The 16722-nt window shown below is 54.3% G+C and overlaps 2 protein-coding genes across 3 annotated transcripts; one reads left to right on the top strand and one right to left on the bottom strand.

The window, feature by feature from the left end:
- Window positions 1-637: 637 nt before the first annotated feature.
- On the bottom strand, window positions 638-4376 carry BET1L (Bet1 golgi vesicular membrane trafficking protein like). 2 transcript variants are annotated; one of them, XM_036384140.2, is made up of 4 exons: window positions 4285-4376; window positions 2449-2540; window positions 1304-1360; window positions 638-926 (listed from the first exon to the last, which is right to left on the bottom strand). In XM_036384140.2, the coding sequence occupies exons 1-4, from the start codon at window positions 4346-4348 to the stop codon at window positions 759-761; spliced, it is 381 nt and encodes a 126-aa protein (XP_036240033.1). In that variant the 5' UTR covers window positions 4349-4376; the 3' UTR covers window positions 638-758. The 2 variants fall into 2 exon arrangements, with proteins under 2 accessions (XP_036240033.1, XP_036240032.1); XM_036384139.2 differs by lacking the exon at window positions 4285-4376 and adding an exon at window positions 3165-3284.
- RIC8A (RIC8 guanine nucleotide exchange factor A) lies at window positions 3246-15546 on the top strand. The gene is made up of 11 exons (XM_036384137.2): window positions 3246-3351; window positions 4738-4911; window positions 7123-7170; window positions 9226-9840; window positions 10180-10274; window positions 11061-11211; window positions 11818-11913; window positions 12053-12197; window positions 12529-12673; window positions 13650-13769; window positions 14518-15546. The coding sequence occupies exons 2-11, from the start codon at window positions 4828-4830 to the stop codon at window positions 14636-14638; spliced, it is 1620 nt and encodes a 539-aa protein (XP_036240030.1). The 5' UTR covers window positions 3246-3351; window positions 4738-4827; the 3' UTR covers window positions 14639-15546.
- The last annotated feature ends 1176 nt before the right edge of the window (window positions 15547-16722 follow it).

The following is a 16722-nucleotide window of genomic DNA, read 5'->3' as shown; positions in this document are numbered from 1 at the left end:
CCACAAAGTGCTCTAAAACCAGGGTGGCACAGTAACCACAATTAACCGGACCTTCTGCCACTGGATTTCTTTACCCTGATCTAGTAACTAAATTTGCACGTGTGGTAAGGTTCTGGAAGGTTCCACACAAGTGCAAATCCATGCCGTTATGGACTGTGGCCCTCCCTTCCCACAGGGTCCAGCCCAGTTTGCCCACAAGGATGATAAAGAAAACCAAGCCCGGATTTAATCGAAGTCCTGCTCCCCTGCATCTCTTCCCTGCCACAATCTGAGAGCATCCAGGCCCAGATCCATTGCCAATTCTACCAAAAACCAGCACAGCACAGGTTTCCTTTCAGCCCAGGGAAATGGAGAGTGGCCACATGGAATGTCAGTCACACACTGGTACTCCCAAATCCCATAAGTCAGCATCCTAAATCCTACAACTTGCAGAGCTCAGCTGGGTTATGTATGGAGTATCCACAAGTCCCTGGATTTGTTAGTTCCTGGTTTTTGTTGAAGGAAGTGATGTGGAAGTGGCCCTTAAAAACAGCCCACGGGATGTGACAAGGCAGGAGGTCACAGCCAGAGCCATGACCCCAAAATCCCGTTAGACACGAAGATCCCTTTGGAGCCAAACTTGTTTTGGAAGAGCTGTCTGGGCCCAGCCAGAGTGATGAGGGAGGAAAATCACTGGGAAGGTAGAGGTGTGGCTGGAGGCTCCTCTGGAAAACGTGTGGGCAGATGGGATCTGGCCTGTGACACGTCCCAGGCTGGGCTCAGGTCCCTGCCCGGGACACCAGGTAGTAGAGGATGAAGAAGATGAGGACGAGGGCCACGGACACGGCCAGGAGCAGCCGGCGGTTGTCGCGGCCGGAGCGCGCCATGCCCGAGAAGCGCTTCACGCTGCCCGTCAGCAGCCCTGTCACACTCAGGAAATCCGAGTCCTGGCGGAAAAGGACACCTTGGAGGCCTTGCAGAATTATGAAACTTCCCAAGTTTCCCAAGGGAACATTCCGAGTCCTGAGGGACTCACAGGGATGAGCCAATCCAGCTCTAAGCCCTGCACGGACAGCGCAACAATCCTGGTGCTGATTTAGGGCTTCTCCCTTAAGGGCTTTTGCTGTCCCACCTCTCATCCCAGTTCCCTGATTTGCACAGAAGGACTCACAGGGATGAGCCAGCTCTAAGCCCTGCACGGGACACCCCAACAATCCCAGTGCTGATTTAGGGCTTCTCCCTTAAGGGCTTTTGCTGTCCCCCCTCTCATCCCAGTTCCCTGATTTGAACAGAAAGCCCCGTGTCCTGTCTCCCAGGTCCTTACCATGCCATCCAGGTAGCGGTTCTGTTCCTCAGCATCCTTGTCAATATCCAGAGCCAGCTGCAGGGCAAGGCAGGAAATGGGCATTAATGAGCTTTTAACGTCCAGAGAACGTCTAAAATCCGAAATGCAAATTATTTAAACAAGCTGCTGCTTTCCCAGCTCCAACAGACACACAGGCGCTTGTCTGGTGCAGGAATAGGGAAAATGGAATTTCCCTGTGAGGCAGGTGAAGTTTTCCAGCTCTGAAAATAAAGTCTGGCTGTCTAAAACTGTCAGCTAGAGAGGGGAGTTTAAACCCTGGGACACAATGGCAGGAATTCAACCTGCCCTTTTACACAGTGAGTCATCACCTTCTTTCATGGTTTGTACTAAACTTTTACTAATAATTTAGAGCTTACAGCTCTAAATCAAATTGTTTGATGTTAATAGGAGCAAACTGTAGGGGGATAGAATATAAGAAAATAAAGATAGTGTAGAAAGTAATCTTAGCCCTAAGGAGTTGCAGCTGGGCCAATTATCAAAGATTAGGAACAGGCCTGACTTTAACAGGCCACAGCTGTAAGCAATGAGAAGAAGAGTGCTATAAAAGAGTGGGGTGGCTGGGTGAGATGGGAAATGGGTGTTAGTGGGTTACTTTGAGAAGAAGCATGAGTCAGTGCTCTGAGGAGATGCCCATGAGAAACACCAAGAAAGTGTGAAACTTTTGTGATAAGGAGATAACATATGGAACCCCTGCAATAAGGTGGCAACAGTGAGTCGTTACCTTCTTTCAAGGTTTGTACTAAACTTCTAATAATAATAATTTAGAGCTTAAATCAAACTGTTTGATGTTAATAGGAGTGACCCAGCTTTAAGAACAGCTACACAGAGACACAGGTATTTTCCAAAATTCATCTACCTGCCTTTTTGTCATGAATATTTCCCTGAGGAGGTGAGCGTTGCAGCACCCCTGTGTTCAGGTTGGGCAGGGCTTAGAGCAACCTGGTCTAGTGTAAGGTGCCCCTGCCTGTGGGAAGGGGTGGGACTATGAGCCTTAAGGTCCTTTCCAGCCCAAACCTTTCCATGGTTCTGTGATCCCCTGCAGGACTCCCAGGTAATCAGAGCCTGTCCTTCAGCTCAACACCTGCTGTGACCTCGGCACTCACCGACTTCAGCCTGGTGACCTTGCTGGCCAGGCTGTCGGCCATCCGCTTGTTCTCCACATCCAGCAGGTCCTCCATGGCGCTCGGACTCTGCCCTGGGAAGAAGAACAAGGAGCACACATCATCCCTGCCCCAGCATGGCTCTGTTCCTGATACAGCCCCTCCTCGCATGGTTTGCGCTGTGGAACCCTCCAAAAATGTGACCAAAACACCACAGACTTCTCCCAAACGTGCCAGGGTGAGAACCCAGACTTGCACCCTCAATTGCCACCATGGCCCAGCAGCAGCTGTGGGGGTTCCATGGCTAGTGACATCCAGGGGTGAGATTTGGGTGAAACCCGGCGAATCCGGGGCCCTTTGCCCCTGGGCCGTGTTGGGGTCTCTCGGCATTGCCCTGCATTGTGGGGCAGGTGAGGTCCAGGGGTGGGATCGGGGGTGCCGGGGCAATTAGGGGCTATGGGGGAAGCTGGGGACTCAAAAGGGCACTTAGGGGTTCAAGGGGACAATTAAGGGTTTTGGGGAGGGAGCCCAGGATCCAAAAGGGGCCCAGGTAGGCAATTAGGGTTTATGGGGGGGGGGCTATTCCCGGGCTGTAGAGGAGAAATCGGGGCACTGCAAGAGGCGCCATGGGGTTCAGTGGGATCAGGAGTTCCTCCTCCCTCTGACCCGCTCCAGCCCCTTCTGCCCCCCAAACCTGTCCCTGTCCCTTGTCCCCTCACCTCGGCCCCGCTCCGCCATGGCTGCCCCGGCCCGTCCCGCCCCGCCGGGCGGAGCCGCCACGAAATGTCCGCCCGCTCTTCCTCCTTCTCCTCCTCCTCCTTCCCCCCGGCACCGGGACCCTCGGGCCGCTCGCCCGGGCCGGGGCGGAAGGGCTGGAACTGCCCCCCGAGGGATCCCGGGCCGCAGGTACGGCCAGCGCCCTGCCGGGCACGGGGGAGGGACAGGGGGCTGAGGGGGAGAACAGCGGCTTGGTGACAAAAAACGGGGGGATTTGGGATAAAAATGGTGCTCTGGGGACAAGAATAGGGGGCTAGGGACGAAAAGAAGCTTTGGGGAAATAATTAGGGGTGGAAAGTAGAGGTTTGGGGGGAAAATAGAGGCTTGGGATAAAAAGGTTTGGGGGAAAAAATAGGGGCTTGAGACGAAAATAGATGTTTGGGGGGGAAAGTAGGGGTTTAGGGACATAAACAGGGTTATGGGGACAAAAAAGGGGGTTTGGAATCTACCCAGATGGTGGAGGAAGGAGGTGGCAGTGTGAGGAAGCAGTAGGAGTATGGAAATGGGGATATGCCCAATGGTCCATTGGTTCATGTCATCCCCCAGAAGCAGAGGTGGATCCCCTGCATCCCAGCCCCTGCGCACGGGGATGCTGTGTCCCTGCCCCGGGCAAGCCCAGCCTCTGTCTCCGCGGCTTTCTGCCTTCCAAAATGCAGGATCTGCCTCTTTTGGTCCCCTCGAAAAGCCCCTCTGGGGCTGCGTGGGCAGGAGGGGACAGCCCCTGTGATTCCCAAACCCCGGGGGCCCTGGGGTTGGGATCGCGATTTGTTGAGCTTGGTGTGACCAGCTCAGCCCCATCCTCATGGCAACACGGAAGCCGAACACATGTCCGAGCCCAAATCTGCTGGATTTCCCCCACACTGCGAGCCACGTCCCAGCACCGTGAGCCGCTAAACCGGTGCCATGTCCAAAATAATCCCGCGGAGCTGCGCATCTGCTGGCTGGCAGTGTCGGCAGGGACATCCTCTCCCGGGGGCTCCGGACGCGCCTTTTGGCCGCGCCTGCAGGGACCGGCCATCATCCAAGCCGCCACCAAACCCTCCCCGGTCTGCTTCCCAGCACCTGCCAAGGTAGCTCCGCCTGCAGCCGGAGGATGCTCTCCCGCCCGGCTGCCTCGCCGCTCCATCCCTTGTCACTCCGCGGGAATGTTTCTGGCTTTATTTGTTATTTTCCCCCCTGTGCGGCAGCAGAAATCAGGGCAGGCGGGGAGGAGGAGGAGGAGGCAGGGAGCTATTTCAGGGAGCTGCTGTTATCTGCTCCACGTTAATCCCCAGCTGGTGGGGGGAAGGTTTTCCCTGAGTGCTTTCCTGGGAGGGCATATATTAAACATTGAAAAGCAAAGCGAGGAAGAAGAGGATTAGCAAGAGAGAGGAAGCTGGCTACTGGCTTTGCTTGGGTTATCCATCTGCTCCACTTTTATGGATGCAGCAGTGTGAGCAATATCACTTGGGATTTTTTTTTTTTTGTGTTTTTTTCCCTCCTTGCTCTCTCCACCCCTTTCTCTGTCCCTCTCAGAGGTCTGTGTGTCGAGCTGCTTTTCCATCACCCTGGAAATCCCCTCATTCCCCTTCCTCTGGGCTGTGCTGTAGCTGAGCTGTTGGGATAATGGAGCTCCAGGCTGTGGTATCCACGCTGGAAAGCGGGGAGCAGGACACCGTTCTCAAGGTGCTCCAGGTCTACAACCAAGAGGTGAGTGAGCATCAATGCTTCCCTCAGCTCAGGGACTCCTAAAAAATTGTTATCCAGATCCCAAGAAAGCCTGGCTGGGAAACAAGAGTCAGGGTGAGGACTGAGTAGGAGGAGCTTTTTTGTTAAGACAGTTTTGGAGGTGCTGAGAGAACCCAGGGAGGAGCTGCAGGTGAAAGGATGTTGGGATTTGCAAGTCAAAAGATGGTTGGAGGTGACTGCTGGGATCTCCTATGGGCATGGCTCTGAAGGCAGTAAATAATGAATGTAGAATATCAAACCCCAATGATCTGGAAGCAGAGATGGGAGCATTTCTAGCCTTAAAGTAGGAAAGGATTATCCATGGTGGTAAATCTCTGCTTGGAGAAAGGAGACTGAAGGGAGATCTCAGCCTTTTACAGCTTCCTCCTGAGGGGCAGCTCCAATCTCTGCTCTCTGACCAGTGACAGGACCCAAGGGAACAGCTGGAGAGGTGTAGGTTGGATATCAGGAAAAGGATCTTTCCCCCAGAGGGTGGTTGGGCACTGACCAGGCTCCCCAGGGAGTGGGCACAGCCCCAAGGCTGCCAGAGCTCCAGGAGTGTTTGGACAGTACTCTCAGGCATAGGGTGGGATTGTAGTGGTGTCTGCACAGAGCCAGGAGCTGGACTGCATGGACTGTGTGGGTTCCTTCCAGCTCAGGATATTCTATGGCTCTCTGAAATCCTGTTTGAAACAGACTCTGGTTGTCAGGGAAATTTCCTTTGGAGGTTTCCCCTGAGAGGGGCTGGCCCTGTGGATTACTCTGACTCACTCTGCACCAGGCTGGAGTAGGTGGAAGCCAGGAGGGAAAACCTGAGGAATATTTTGCAAGAGTGTGTGCGAGAGAGAGAGAGAGTGTGGAACTATTCCTGACAGTCAGATTTGGAATGGGGAGATATTGGCCAAGAAGGAGCAGGTGTCTGTTAAGGACAGCACTGAGGATTAACAGCACTAGCAGCAGGTGCAGCACCAGCATCCTCGGGGTGCAAACAGTATCTGTGTGCCCCCAAAACAAGATATTTCCTGTTGGATTCCCCCAGGGTCCTTCCTGGGTATCAAGCCTAGGGAACTGCAAGCGCAGGGTTTGCTGGCCCGTCTGGAGGAAATGGAGCAGTCAAAGAGGATTATGAAACTGCAGATAAACCTGGCATGGTCTGGCATTGCTTGTGCTGCAAGGCTGATGGTTCTGTATGCTTTTCCTGTGGATTTGTTTTAATTCACTGTTTTGCACGCAGTTTTTGCTTGCGGGGAATATATTACAGCTAAAGCAAAACCCCAGGTGTGGCCAAAGTATCCCCAAATGGGATTACAGCCTGACAAGAGGATGTGCTGAGGGAAGATCAAGCAGCCTGCTTGTGGAACACAGCGGTGCCAGGACTGAACCATCAGCTCCCACACAGCCTGGCTGGAGTACACCTGTCCTGCCCCCACACCTGGGGCTGCTCCAGGTGCTGTGTCCATCTCTGCTTCCAGGCTGGACACAACCCTGGGCTCTTGGTAACTGCACACACATAATCAGTGTTTCATGGATTTTAAATGTTTTTGTTCTCCAAGCTGGCATCAAATGCTCTCTTGGTATGAACAAGGATTGCCTCAATGACTGGGAGGTGCTGCTTCTCCCCAGGCATCTGTGATCTCCAGTTCCATGGGAGCAGGTTTGGTCAGGAAGGAGACTGGCAGTGAAGAACAAACAAAATAGCAAGAGAAATGCAATGAATGGAGATCAGGAGTGTTTGTTAGCATAGGGACAGGATGGAGCGTGGACATCAAGTCCCTTGTGTTTAAAGAACAGCCTGGGTAACCAGAAGGATCCATTCCCATGTACCAAGGAGACAGGACTTCTTTGGGGCAGGAAAAGGAATAATAAATATCAAGGGGAGGACGTGCAGGCACAGCTCTGTGGTATCACTGAGCAGGGGAATTACCGGCTCTTATAGGATATTGGGATTGGGATGAATACCCACTGTGCTGCTGCAGTATTTAAACTAAATCCATCTGTCAGCTGGCCTGTGGCATTGCACTGGTGCTGTGGATCCAGGGGTGATGCCCATGATGTGGGGGGGACTGTCAGGAGATGGTGTGTTTGCTGTTGCAGCATGTTTTGGACCTGCTGCTTTCCAGCTGAATGGCTCTTCTCTGGCCCCATGGAGTTTTAACCTATTCCTCTTTCTGATTGATTTTGTTGTTCCCACAGAAATCTCAGTGCTTCATCTTTGAGGATGAGGAGCGGGAAGAGAGGAAGGTAGGCACATGCTGCTTGCTTTCCTCCTGTGGTCAGTGTGTGAATCTGCTGCTCTGTGCTCATGTCCAACTGGGCTTGGCAAGCAGCTCCCACAGGAGGAGAACTGAGAGTTTTCCATTAACTTGGTTAGGGAGTTGTGTGCTTGGAGTGTCTGGCTCTGTTTTTTTCCATCAGTAGTTGGTTGTTTTGGATAAAGGTCAGCATCCTTCTGACACTAGCAATGGTTCCATGATCCATTTAGTCCCAGCCATGGATGTGATCTCTGGTGCCTCTGGACAGGGATCACAGCAGTGCTGGCTCTGGGGGAGGGTGAGGGGCTCCCCTGGGAGCCAGCAGTGGGATTTGCCAGGAGCTGTGTATTAGCAAATCCTTTGAGCTGGTATAATCTGGCACTTGGAGAGAAGGACACTCTGCCTGCTCATTCCTGCTCCTGCAGCACTTTGTGACAGGGCAGGCCCCAGCCTGGCTGTTCTGCCATCAAAATGACTGTTTTCCCTGGGTTGTTTTCCAGCTGGCTCAGTTCTGTGGTCAGCTCACTGGTGAATGGTGCCAATGCCTGTGTTAGCATAGCAAGTGCAGGCCAGGTGACCTGGGTGGAGAGCAGGACCTCCTTTGGCTGTGCCAGGGCCAGCTGCTGCCACATGGAGTGTTCCAGGCACAGCCTGAAATGTGTGACTGCATCTGATGAGATCTGTGCTCTTTGCCTTGCACTGACCTGCTGTGTGAGCTGGGACAGTCACACAGGATGTGGCTTCAGGCACAGTGTCCCACTTTTGGGGTGTCTGCCATGAAATATGAGATGAACATCACTACTACTTCCTGGTGCTTGGCTGTTCAGGTGGTTCAGCTTCAGGCACACACTCTCTGAGATCCCTTTCCCCTGAGCCAGCCTGAGGCTTTGGTTGCTGGGACTGTATCTGAAACCTTGTCTCCCTGTGAGGAAGAAGAACAGCTGTACTTCATAACTTCCCCAGGATGTGAGTGTGGGGCACACAATGAGCCTCACGTTAAGGACTGAAGTTCAGTTTTTCTTCATTCCTTCCCTCAGCAGTTTCATTTCACCAGGGGAGAGTCAGGTGGGATATCAGGAGGAATTTCTTCATGGAAAGGGTGGTCAGGCTTTGGAAGAGGCTGCCCAGGGAGGTGATGTAGCCATCATCCATCTCTGGAGGTATTCAGGGAATGACTGTTCCATGCTCTGGTCTGGTTGTGAAGGTGCTGATTGGTCACAGGTTGGGCTTGATGGTCTTGGAGGTCTTTTCCAACCTGGATGATTATGATTAATGATTCCAACCTTAATGATTCTCTGATTATTTTGAAGTGTAACCAATGGGGCTGTTAAGCCAGTTAATAACCTCATTTCTTGGGTTCTTTCACTCTTGTAACACCACAGAAAGAGCCATGCTCTGAGCTGTGTTGTGTTTGAGGTCTGGTGGGCTCCCCCAGCAGTGTGTGTGGGTTACTGGTGTGATGTGAAGTGCTGCCACATGTGGTTCAGCCTGAGCTGCCTGCGTCTGTGAGGCCTTACCTGTGTTCTTGTGCTGCTCCGTGACTCATTGTTCCCCATGAGCTTTGCAGCTCCCGTGAATTGTGTTAGTGGGGCTCTGCCAGTCTGTACCCATGGAAGATCTGGGCCAGTAGGTCTCCAAACAGCACTGAAATTAAGGAGATGCTGCTTATTTTAATCTCCTGAGGTCTCTTCACCTCTTTTCCCAAGGCATCAGGTGCTCTCCTCACATCCCTTGGGTCCCGTGTCCCTCCCTTGTGCAGTGGGCAGGGTCGGCCCTGTCAGCCTGAGCCACCCTCACCAGGGCAGAGCTACAACAGTGCCCTGTTTGTGTTCTCCCTTTGCACTCAACAGCCTCTGCAAAACATTTTTTCCTGGTTGTTCTTGCCCAGACTGGTCAGGATCAATGCCAGAGCTAGGCACTTCCTGAGTGCACACCTGAGCAGGCCCAGGTGACACTGCTGTTGTCCAGGGCAGAGCATGCCAGGGCTGTAGGGAGCACTGGGAAGTGTCAGTATCCAAGGCATTGCTTGTTTCCAACTGCACAGAAAATGGCCCAGCTGCTGATCAAGTTCTTGGAGAGGGAACTGCAGCCATCCTGCCAGGTCACCTGCCTGGAGAGCATCCGCATCCTGTCCCGGGACAAGCACTGCCTCGACCCCTTCACCACCAAGGAGGGTCTGAAGACCCTCTCCAGGCATGCTGGCATCGATTACTCCGAGGAGCTCATCCGGGAGGTGCCAGACTTGGATGTAATCCTGGAATCCCTGAAATGCCTGTGCAACATCGTGTTCAGCAGCGCCATGGCGCAGGAGCTGACGGCACAGGGGCAGCTGGTGGTGGGGCTGGCACGGCGCATCAAGCTCTACAACGAGCGGAGTCTTCCTCACGACATCAAGTTCTTCGACCTGCGCCTGCTGTTCCTGCTGACGGCCCTCAGGGTGGACATCCGGCAGCAGCTCGCCCAGGAGCTCCGGGGAATCAGCCTCATGACAGACACCCTGGAACTGACCCTCGGGGTCAAGTGGTTGGACCCCTACGAAGTCGCCACCGAGGAGGGACTGCTCCCACCTTTGCCTCGGCAGGAGACGGAGCGAGCCATGGAGATCCTCAAAGTGCTCTTCAACATCACCTTTGATTCCAGCAAGAGGGAGGTGGACGAGGTGAGCTCCTTGGGCCTGTGGCATTCATGTGTCTCTGGGCTCTGGCTTGCAGGTTTTCTCCTCCCTTGTATTTTCTCGTGTCCCAGACTGGTCCTTGTGCACCCTCAGGGTGGTGAGGGACTCACGTGTCCTTAGGGCACTGCCTCTGTCCAGTGCAGTATTACCCCTTACTTTGCCTGTGCTTTTAGCATTCCCAAATGGAGAATTGAGAGTCTGCTTTCCCTGGAGTGCCCTGCAGTCCACGATCAGGCTGCTGGAGGGGGGAGTGGGCTGCAGGCTCTAGGGTGTGTGGGATGCCCTTTGCTGACTGAGGTGTTCCTTTCTCCATGCTGGGGCCAGGAAGATGCTGCTTTGTACAGGCACTTGGGTGCCCTCCTGCGCCACTGCCTCATGATCTCCGCCGATGGCGAGGACCGCACCGAGGAGTTCCACAGGTCTGTGTTGGGAAGAGCTTCACCTGGAGCTTCACCAGCTCCCCCAGGCACATCCTGCCTCTCCCTGGGTGATTGGGAAGGGACCCTGCTGACCAGCAGCTTTTGGGTTTAGCCTGGGGATCCCTCGTGCTGCTGGAAGTCAGAAACAGCCTTTCCTGCCCTGGGAATGTCATGTGGGAGTGCCGTGGCCTCCTAACCCCTGAGATCTTGTTCCGTGTTCTGTGTCAGGCTGTCCCAATGGTGACATCCACCTCAGTGGGCAACTGGCCAGAGAAGAAGCTGCTTTAAAACGTCCATGAAGTGGCCTTAATTACTCTTAAGCCATGCTGAGAAATTGGCTGTGTCATGTTCCCAAGCATTATTGGTGCAGGGGTTTCAGCTTGGAGCAAGTGACACTACCCTGTCCCCAAGAATACATAGCTGGGGGGATCCCAAGCAGTGCTGGTGTGGAACATCAGGATTAGGAGTGACACATGGAACATGCCAGAGACAGACCTTGGACTACCCAGATTGGTCCTGCTTGGCACTGTGTCAAGATCTGTGTGTTCTCAGATGTCACTGATGTATCTTTGGACTCTCAGCATATAGTTAGCTACCCAAAAAGCATCTTAAGTTATCCCCTTTCAGTGGTGTGAGGAGCTTGAGATACTCCAGGAAAACTTGGATCACAGGGTCCTCACATTTCTGCAAGTTAATGACAGGCCTTCATTTCTGTAGAGCTGAAGGACTTCTGTGAGCAAAGCTCCATCACTGTATGTTCACTTCTCTTCTCTTTCACATGCGCAGCCACACAGTCAACTTGCTGGGCAACCTGCCCCTGAAATGTCTGGATGTGCTCCTGACTCCCAAAGTGCGGCCGGGCTCACTGGAGTACATGGGTGTCAATATGGATGCGGTCAGCATCCTCCTGGACTTCCTGGAGCGGCGCCTGGACAGGGTGAGCAGTGGGGCTCCTTCTGCCCACAGGTCCAGGGCACCTTTCCCTCAGCCTGGAAGAGCCTGGTGGGAGCAGCACACTTGGTTTGAAGTTAGCCCTTTGTAGGAGGGACAGCTTTTGGCAGAGCTATGGTTGGTGGGACTAAACCAACATCCCTGAATTGGGAAGGTGACTGTCATTGCTTTGAGGGCTGCAGGCAGTGAGATTGGTGGAACAGTGGATGATTAGCCAATAATTAACTGTGTGACTGACAAATCAGCCCTGTTTCACTCAGCAATGATGCAGTGGGCAGTTCTGGAAACCTGAGTTCACGTTATTTTTAAGCTGACTACAGTTTTCAGCCTCTGGAGTTGTTCCAAAGGGCCTCCAGATTTTACCACTGCACTTCTCTGCCCTGGATGCCCTGCCCAAATATTTCTGGCACTGCCTGTGCCACAACAAGTGGTGTGGGGAGGAAGAGGGGGCACTGAATGCCTGTGGCAGAGGTTGGGAAGCTCCGTGTCCATCCATCTCCCTGATGGTCTGTGCTCGTGTTCTCCAGCATGAGCCAGACAGGCTGAGCTCAGCATGACTGATATGCTGCTCCTTCTGGGGATGTTCCTGCAGGGCCACAAGCTGAAGGAGAGCTTGACCCCTGTGCTGAATCTGCTGACGGAGAGTGCCCGAGTCCACCGGCAGACCAGGAAGTTCCTGAAGGCCAGGGTATGCTCAGCGCCATGTTCAGGGGAGCTGCTCTGAGGGGAGGCGAGCAGAGCCCTGCTTGTGGCCACCCCCCAGACACCTCTGCTGTGGGTGGCTTTGGTAGCCACAGGGACCTGTCACCCTCGCTGTGGCCCCTCAGGTGCTGCCGCCGCTGCGGGACGTGCGGAACCGGCCGGAGGTGGGGAATTCCCTGCGGAACAAGCTGGTGAGGCTCATGACACACATTGACACCGATGTCAAGCACTGTGCCGCAGAGTTCCTCTTCGTGCTCTGCAAGGAGAGCGGTGAGTCCTGGGGACTTCCATAGCGAGATGCTGAGATGGGGACCCTCTGCAGGGCTGCTGCCTTCCCTTGGCACAGCCCTGCTGAGTGGGGAAAAGGGGAGAGCTCCAGCAGCTCTGTGGAAGGAGGTGGTGTCCCTCAGGCCAGGGTGAGGGACAGACTGTGCTGGAGGACACCCCTGCACACAACCTGGCCCACATTCAACTCCCACTCACAGGCCTTGCTCCCTGTCAGCGCCTCCATGGCCTGGAGACATGGCAAAACCGTGCTGCTGGGGCTGGTGGGAACACAGGAGTGGAATACAGGGGTGGTCTCTGTCTCTTCTCCCGGCAGTGTCCCGGTTTGTGAAGTACACGGGCTATGGGAATGCCGCGGGGCTGCTGGCAGCACGGGGCCTCATGGCTGGCGGCCGGGAAGAGGGAGAGTACTCGGAGGATGAAGACACGGACACGGAGGAGTACAAAGAGGCAAAGCCCAAGTAAAGAGATCCACTCTTCCTCTAGAGATTTCCTTCTTCCTCTCCTGCTTTATCTCTCTTCATGCACCTGCTGCCATCTCCCTGTTCTGCTCATCCATGTGAAGCATGGGTGAAGTGCCTGTTTTTCCTACCCCTCTCCAGAGCTCAGTGTTGCTACACCGAGCTGGTTCTTGGTCCTGCTCTTTCCCTTTCCCTTCCCGCTCTTTCCCTTTCCCTTCCCGCTCTTTCCCTTTCCCTTCCCGCTCTTTCCCTTTCCCTTCCCGCTCTTTCCCTTTCCCTTCCCGCTCTTTCCCTTTCCCTTCCCGCTCTTTCCCTTTCCCTTCCCGCTCTTTCCCTTTCCCTTCCCGCTCTTTCCCTTTCCCTTCCCGCTCTTTCCCTTTCCCTTCCCGCTCTTTCCCTTTCCCTTCCCGCTCTTTCCCTTTCCCTTCCCGCTCTTTCCCTTTCCCTTCCCGCTCTTTCCCTTTCCCTTCCCGCTCTTTCCCTTTCCCTTCCCGCTCTTTCCCTTTCCCTTCCCGCTCTTTCCCTTTCCCTTCCCGCTCTTTCCCTTTCCCTTCCCGCTCTTTCCCTTTCCCCTGCAGTGGGTGGTATCTTGAGGGTGGGGGATCCAGGCCTGTGCCCACTCATGCATCACCCACACCTGTTCAGTGTCCCTGCAGGTTGGGTTTGTTGGGATTTTCTCCATTGGCTTTTGTCTCCTGCCTCGAGGAGATGGAGGAAATGTCACCTGGCCTCCTGTACCTCATTTCCATGTGGCATTGGCAGGAGGGGATGTTAGAGGAAAGGGAGGTGTTTGTAAGGATGTAGTTCAGAATCCCAAGTAGCACTGTGATGGCACTTGGGGCTCAGGGCACGAGCAGTGGTGACAGCCAGTCCTGCTGTGCCATTCCTCTGCTCCATGAGGCTCAGAAGGATTGCAAACAGCCCTTTGTCACCTGCTGTCCCCTCCTGAACCCTGGCCTCACTGCTCTCTGTGCAGCATCAACCCTGTGACGGGACGTGTGGAGGAGAAGCTGCCCAACCCCATGGAAGGGATGACGGAGGAGCAGAAGGAGCACGAAGCCATGAAATTGGTCAACATGTTTGACAAGTTGTCCAGGTACTGGGACGTGTGTGTGTCGGGGGTACATCTGTCACAAACCTTCCTTTGGCTGTGTTCCGAAGGCCTGGAGGGATCTAGCAGCAGGAGTGGCAGGGGATATGTGGGGAGACTCTTCCCTCAGCATGGCTCCAAGACATGCAAGGGAAGCACTGCCAGCTCCTCCAGCTTTGGCATGATGGGACACTGTGGGATTCCTCGCTGTGCCTGCACTGTTCCCAAGCACCTGCTGCGCTCGAGGTTTGTCCAGGTGCTTGGGAAGGACCGCAGCCTCTGTCATGGCAATGCAGCTCAGGGGAAGCAGCATTTTGGGGACAGACAGTAAGGATAGTTGGCAGCCAGTGCCACCAGCCTCCTTCCCTGTTGGAGTGTTTTCTCCAGTTATCTCTGACCCACAGGAGCCCAGCTAAGTTCAGGCTTTCAGGAGTAGGAGGGAAGTCCATCCTATGTTGGAGGGAAAGGAACATGGACACCAGTGTTAGTTCTCCTTTGGGAATCCTGAACTACACAAAACGGAACTCTAGAAAGGAGCCTATTCCAGAGAATAGGATTATGCTTCCAGGCTGTTGTGTTGCCATGCTGGAAGTTTTAGGGCTGGCACTGTCCCCATTTCTCAGAAGTGATCTTTAGTGGTGCCAGTGGTGTTCCAGGCCATTTCCACAAGCCCCACCTTGCTGCCATATTCCTGGTTTGTTCCCATGCTGTGCTGCAGCTCTGCCTTACCTCTCCCCTCTGCTCCTGGCTGCAGGGAGAAGGTGATCCAGCCCATGGGCATCACTCCGAGCGGCAACCTGGCGCCCATGGAGAACGCCATCCGCAACATGGCCGACGAGCGCTCGTCCTCCGACTCAGACCTGGGGCTGGACTGAGGCAGCTCCAGCCGCTCTCCCTCGGAACTGGTGCTGCACCCGGGGGCTGGCACTGCGCCAGGACTCTCCCTATGGGATCTGGGTCCAGCCTGGACCCCTCACAGCCCACCTCATGGAACACCTGCCTCCTTCCCAGCTCCATAGCCACCTCTCCTTCCAGAGGTCTCCGTGACCTGGCTCCACCTCGGTCTCTGTCAGCAGCCTTGAGGTTTCACACTTCAAATTGCTTCCAGGACTCTCCAGTAGGATTTTTGGTTTTTAAATATGTGCTGTTTGGGAGGAAGTGGCAGGGGGAGGCTCTTCCTGCCACTTCATCAGAGTTCAGTGATCCACAGAGCCTCCTGTGGCTGTGTGTGTGCCCAGCCCCAGAGTGGGGGCTGCTCCCCAGGAATGCCATGGGAAGGGGGGCTGCCAGAGAGGGGTGTGGGCTTCCAGTCAGAGTGGGATCTGCAGGGCATGGTGCAGGTGGCTGTATCTGTGTCTGTGCACACCCAGAATGTGTGGCTGAGCAGAGCAGAGCTGGTGAGGCCGTGGAAGATTCCAGCATTGCATTGGCCGCAGGAGAGCGTGTGGGCAGCTGCTGGGAACACTCCAACGTCCCTTCCCTGGCACTGGGCACTGTCCCTGTCACCACCCAGCTGGGTTTGGGCATTTGCCTCTCCCCACCTCCTGCTTTCCAGACAAAAGGCCAATACCTGTGCTCTGTCCTTGGCTCATCCTTGCTGTGCCCAGGTTGCTGTGTCCCCCAGGGGCTGCTGTCGGGCCTGGTGTAGATTTCTCTTTATTTTTATTCCTGTTTTCTTTGGAAAGAAAATCTTCTCATTTGTCTCATGTATCCAAGTTCCCAAACCTCCCGTCATGAGTAGGAATGCACAAGTTATGATAGAATAAAGCCAACCTGACATGTAGGAGTGTGGCACTGATTCCTCCCAGCAAGGAAATCCCTGTGGCAGAGCATCCCAGGTTTTCTGCCCATGTGTTCTTAGGAGCTGGGGATGGTCCAGGAGGTGAAGAGCTGGAGGGGTGATTTGTTTGGTTTTCCAGTTTCCATTGCTGAGGAAACTGGAGTTTGTTGAGGAAACCCTCGAGTGCTGTGTCCAGCTCTAGGCCTCTCATGGCAAGGAGGCTACTGAGGGGCTGAAGTACGTCTAAGGTAGGGAAGGGTCTGGAGCACAAGGAGCTGAGGGGCTCAGCCTGGAGGAAAGGAGGCTCTGGGGGACCTTCTGCCTCTCCACAACTCCCTGACAGGACAGTGCAGCTCCCAGGGAGCAAGAGATGGGACAAGAGGAAACAGCCTCAAGTTCTGTGAGGGGTGGTTCAGGTTGATTGAACATCAGTAAGAATTTCCTCATGGAAAGGGCTGTCAGGTATTGGAAAGGGCTTCCCAGTGGGGTGGTGGAGTCCCTATCCCTAGAGGTGTCCAGGGAAAGCCTGGATGTGGCACTCAGTGCTCTGGGCTGGTGACAAGGTAGGGATCAGTCACAGGTTGCACTCAGTAATTTTGGAGATCTTTCCCAACCTGGATAATTGTGTTTCTGTTTAGTTCCTGACTGACCCCCAAGTGCCATTCCAGGCTGCTGGGCTGGGGACAGCCCTGCTTTGTCACAGTGAGCTTTTAGGCCAATTGTATGTTTCTGTTCTTTTTTGTTTTTTTTTTTTAACTAGTAAACCCCCCCCCCCACTCCTTCCTCCCCAGCCCTTCTGTGTGCAGGCACAGACCCTGATCCCTTTCCCAAGCTTTATGTGCAAGAGGAAAAGGGGGGTTTGGTGTTTTTAACGCAGCTGCTTCTGATATTGTTTCAATTTTCTAGAGTGCTTAAATCCCTAAGAACAGCTGTCAAGCCTGGCCTGGCATGCCCTGGAGCAGAGGCTGAGCTTGGCACTGGGTGTTTTGGGAGGAGGTGTTCATAGAATCATGGAACTCTGTGTTGGAGGCAGCAGGGGATGGTTAAAAACTAAGTCCCCACCATTTCCAGTATGGATGTGCCACAAGGCTCTGCGTTGTATTGTGGCAGGTGTGGGACAGAGCAGGACATGGCTGCAGCCCTGTGACACTGCCACCCCCCCAGGATGGCATCTACAGC

The sequence above is a fragment of the Molothrus ater genome, chromosome 6, assembly GCF_012460135.2.
Source record: "Molothrus ater isolate BHLD 08-10-18 breed brown headed cowbird chromosome 6, BPBGC_Mater_1.1, whole genome shotgun sequence".
NCBI classification, from domain to species: Eukaryota; Metazoa; Chordata; class Aves; order Passeriformes; family Icteridae; genus Molothrus; species Molothrus ater.
The sequence above is the reverse complement of the archived record's forward strand: the minus strand, read 5'-3'. Positions and strand labels throughout refer to the sequence as shown.

What these genes read in the sequence shown, in the direction of transcription:
- BET1L (XM_036384140.2), bottom strand. Translation starts at nt 4,348, where the DNA reads ATGGAGCGGCGAGGCAGCCGGGCGGGAGAGCATCCTCCGGCTGCAGGC. An exon ending in AGGTCACCAGGCTGAAGTCG is followed by an intron (nt 1,361 to 2,448) that starts GTGAGTGCCGAG and finishes CTTGCCCTGCAG; the next exon opens with CTGGCTCTGGATATTGACAA. An exon ending in ACCGCTACCTGGATGGCATG is followed by an intron (nt 927 to 1,303) that starts GTAAGGACCTGG and finishes CTTTTCCGCCAG; the next exon opens with GACTCGGATTTCCTGAGTGT.
- RIC8A (XM_036384137.2), top strand. Translation starts at nt 4,828, where the DNA reads ATGGAGCTCCAGGCTGTGGTATCCACGCTGGAAAGCGGGGAGCAGGAC. An exon ending in AGGAGCGGGAAGAGAGGAAG is followed by an intron (nt 7,171 to 9,225) that starts GTAGGCACATGC and finishes CCAACTGCACAG; the next exon opens with AAAATGGCCCAGCTGCTGAT. An exon ending in TGGAGCGGCGCCTGGACAGG is followed by an intron (nt 11,212 to 11,817) that starts GTGAGCAGTGGG and finishes ATGTTCCTGCAG; the next exon opens with GGCCACAAGCTGAAGGAGAG.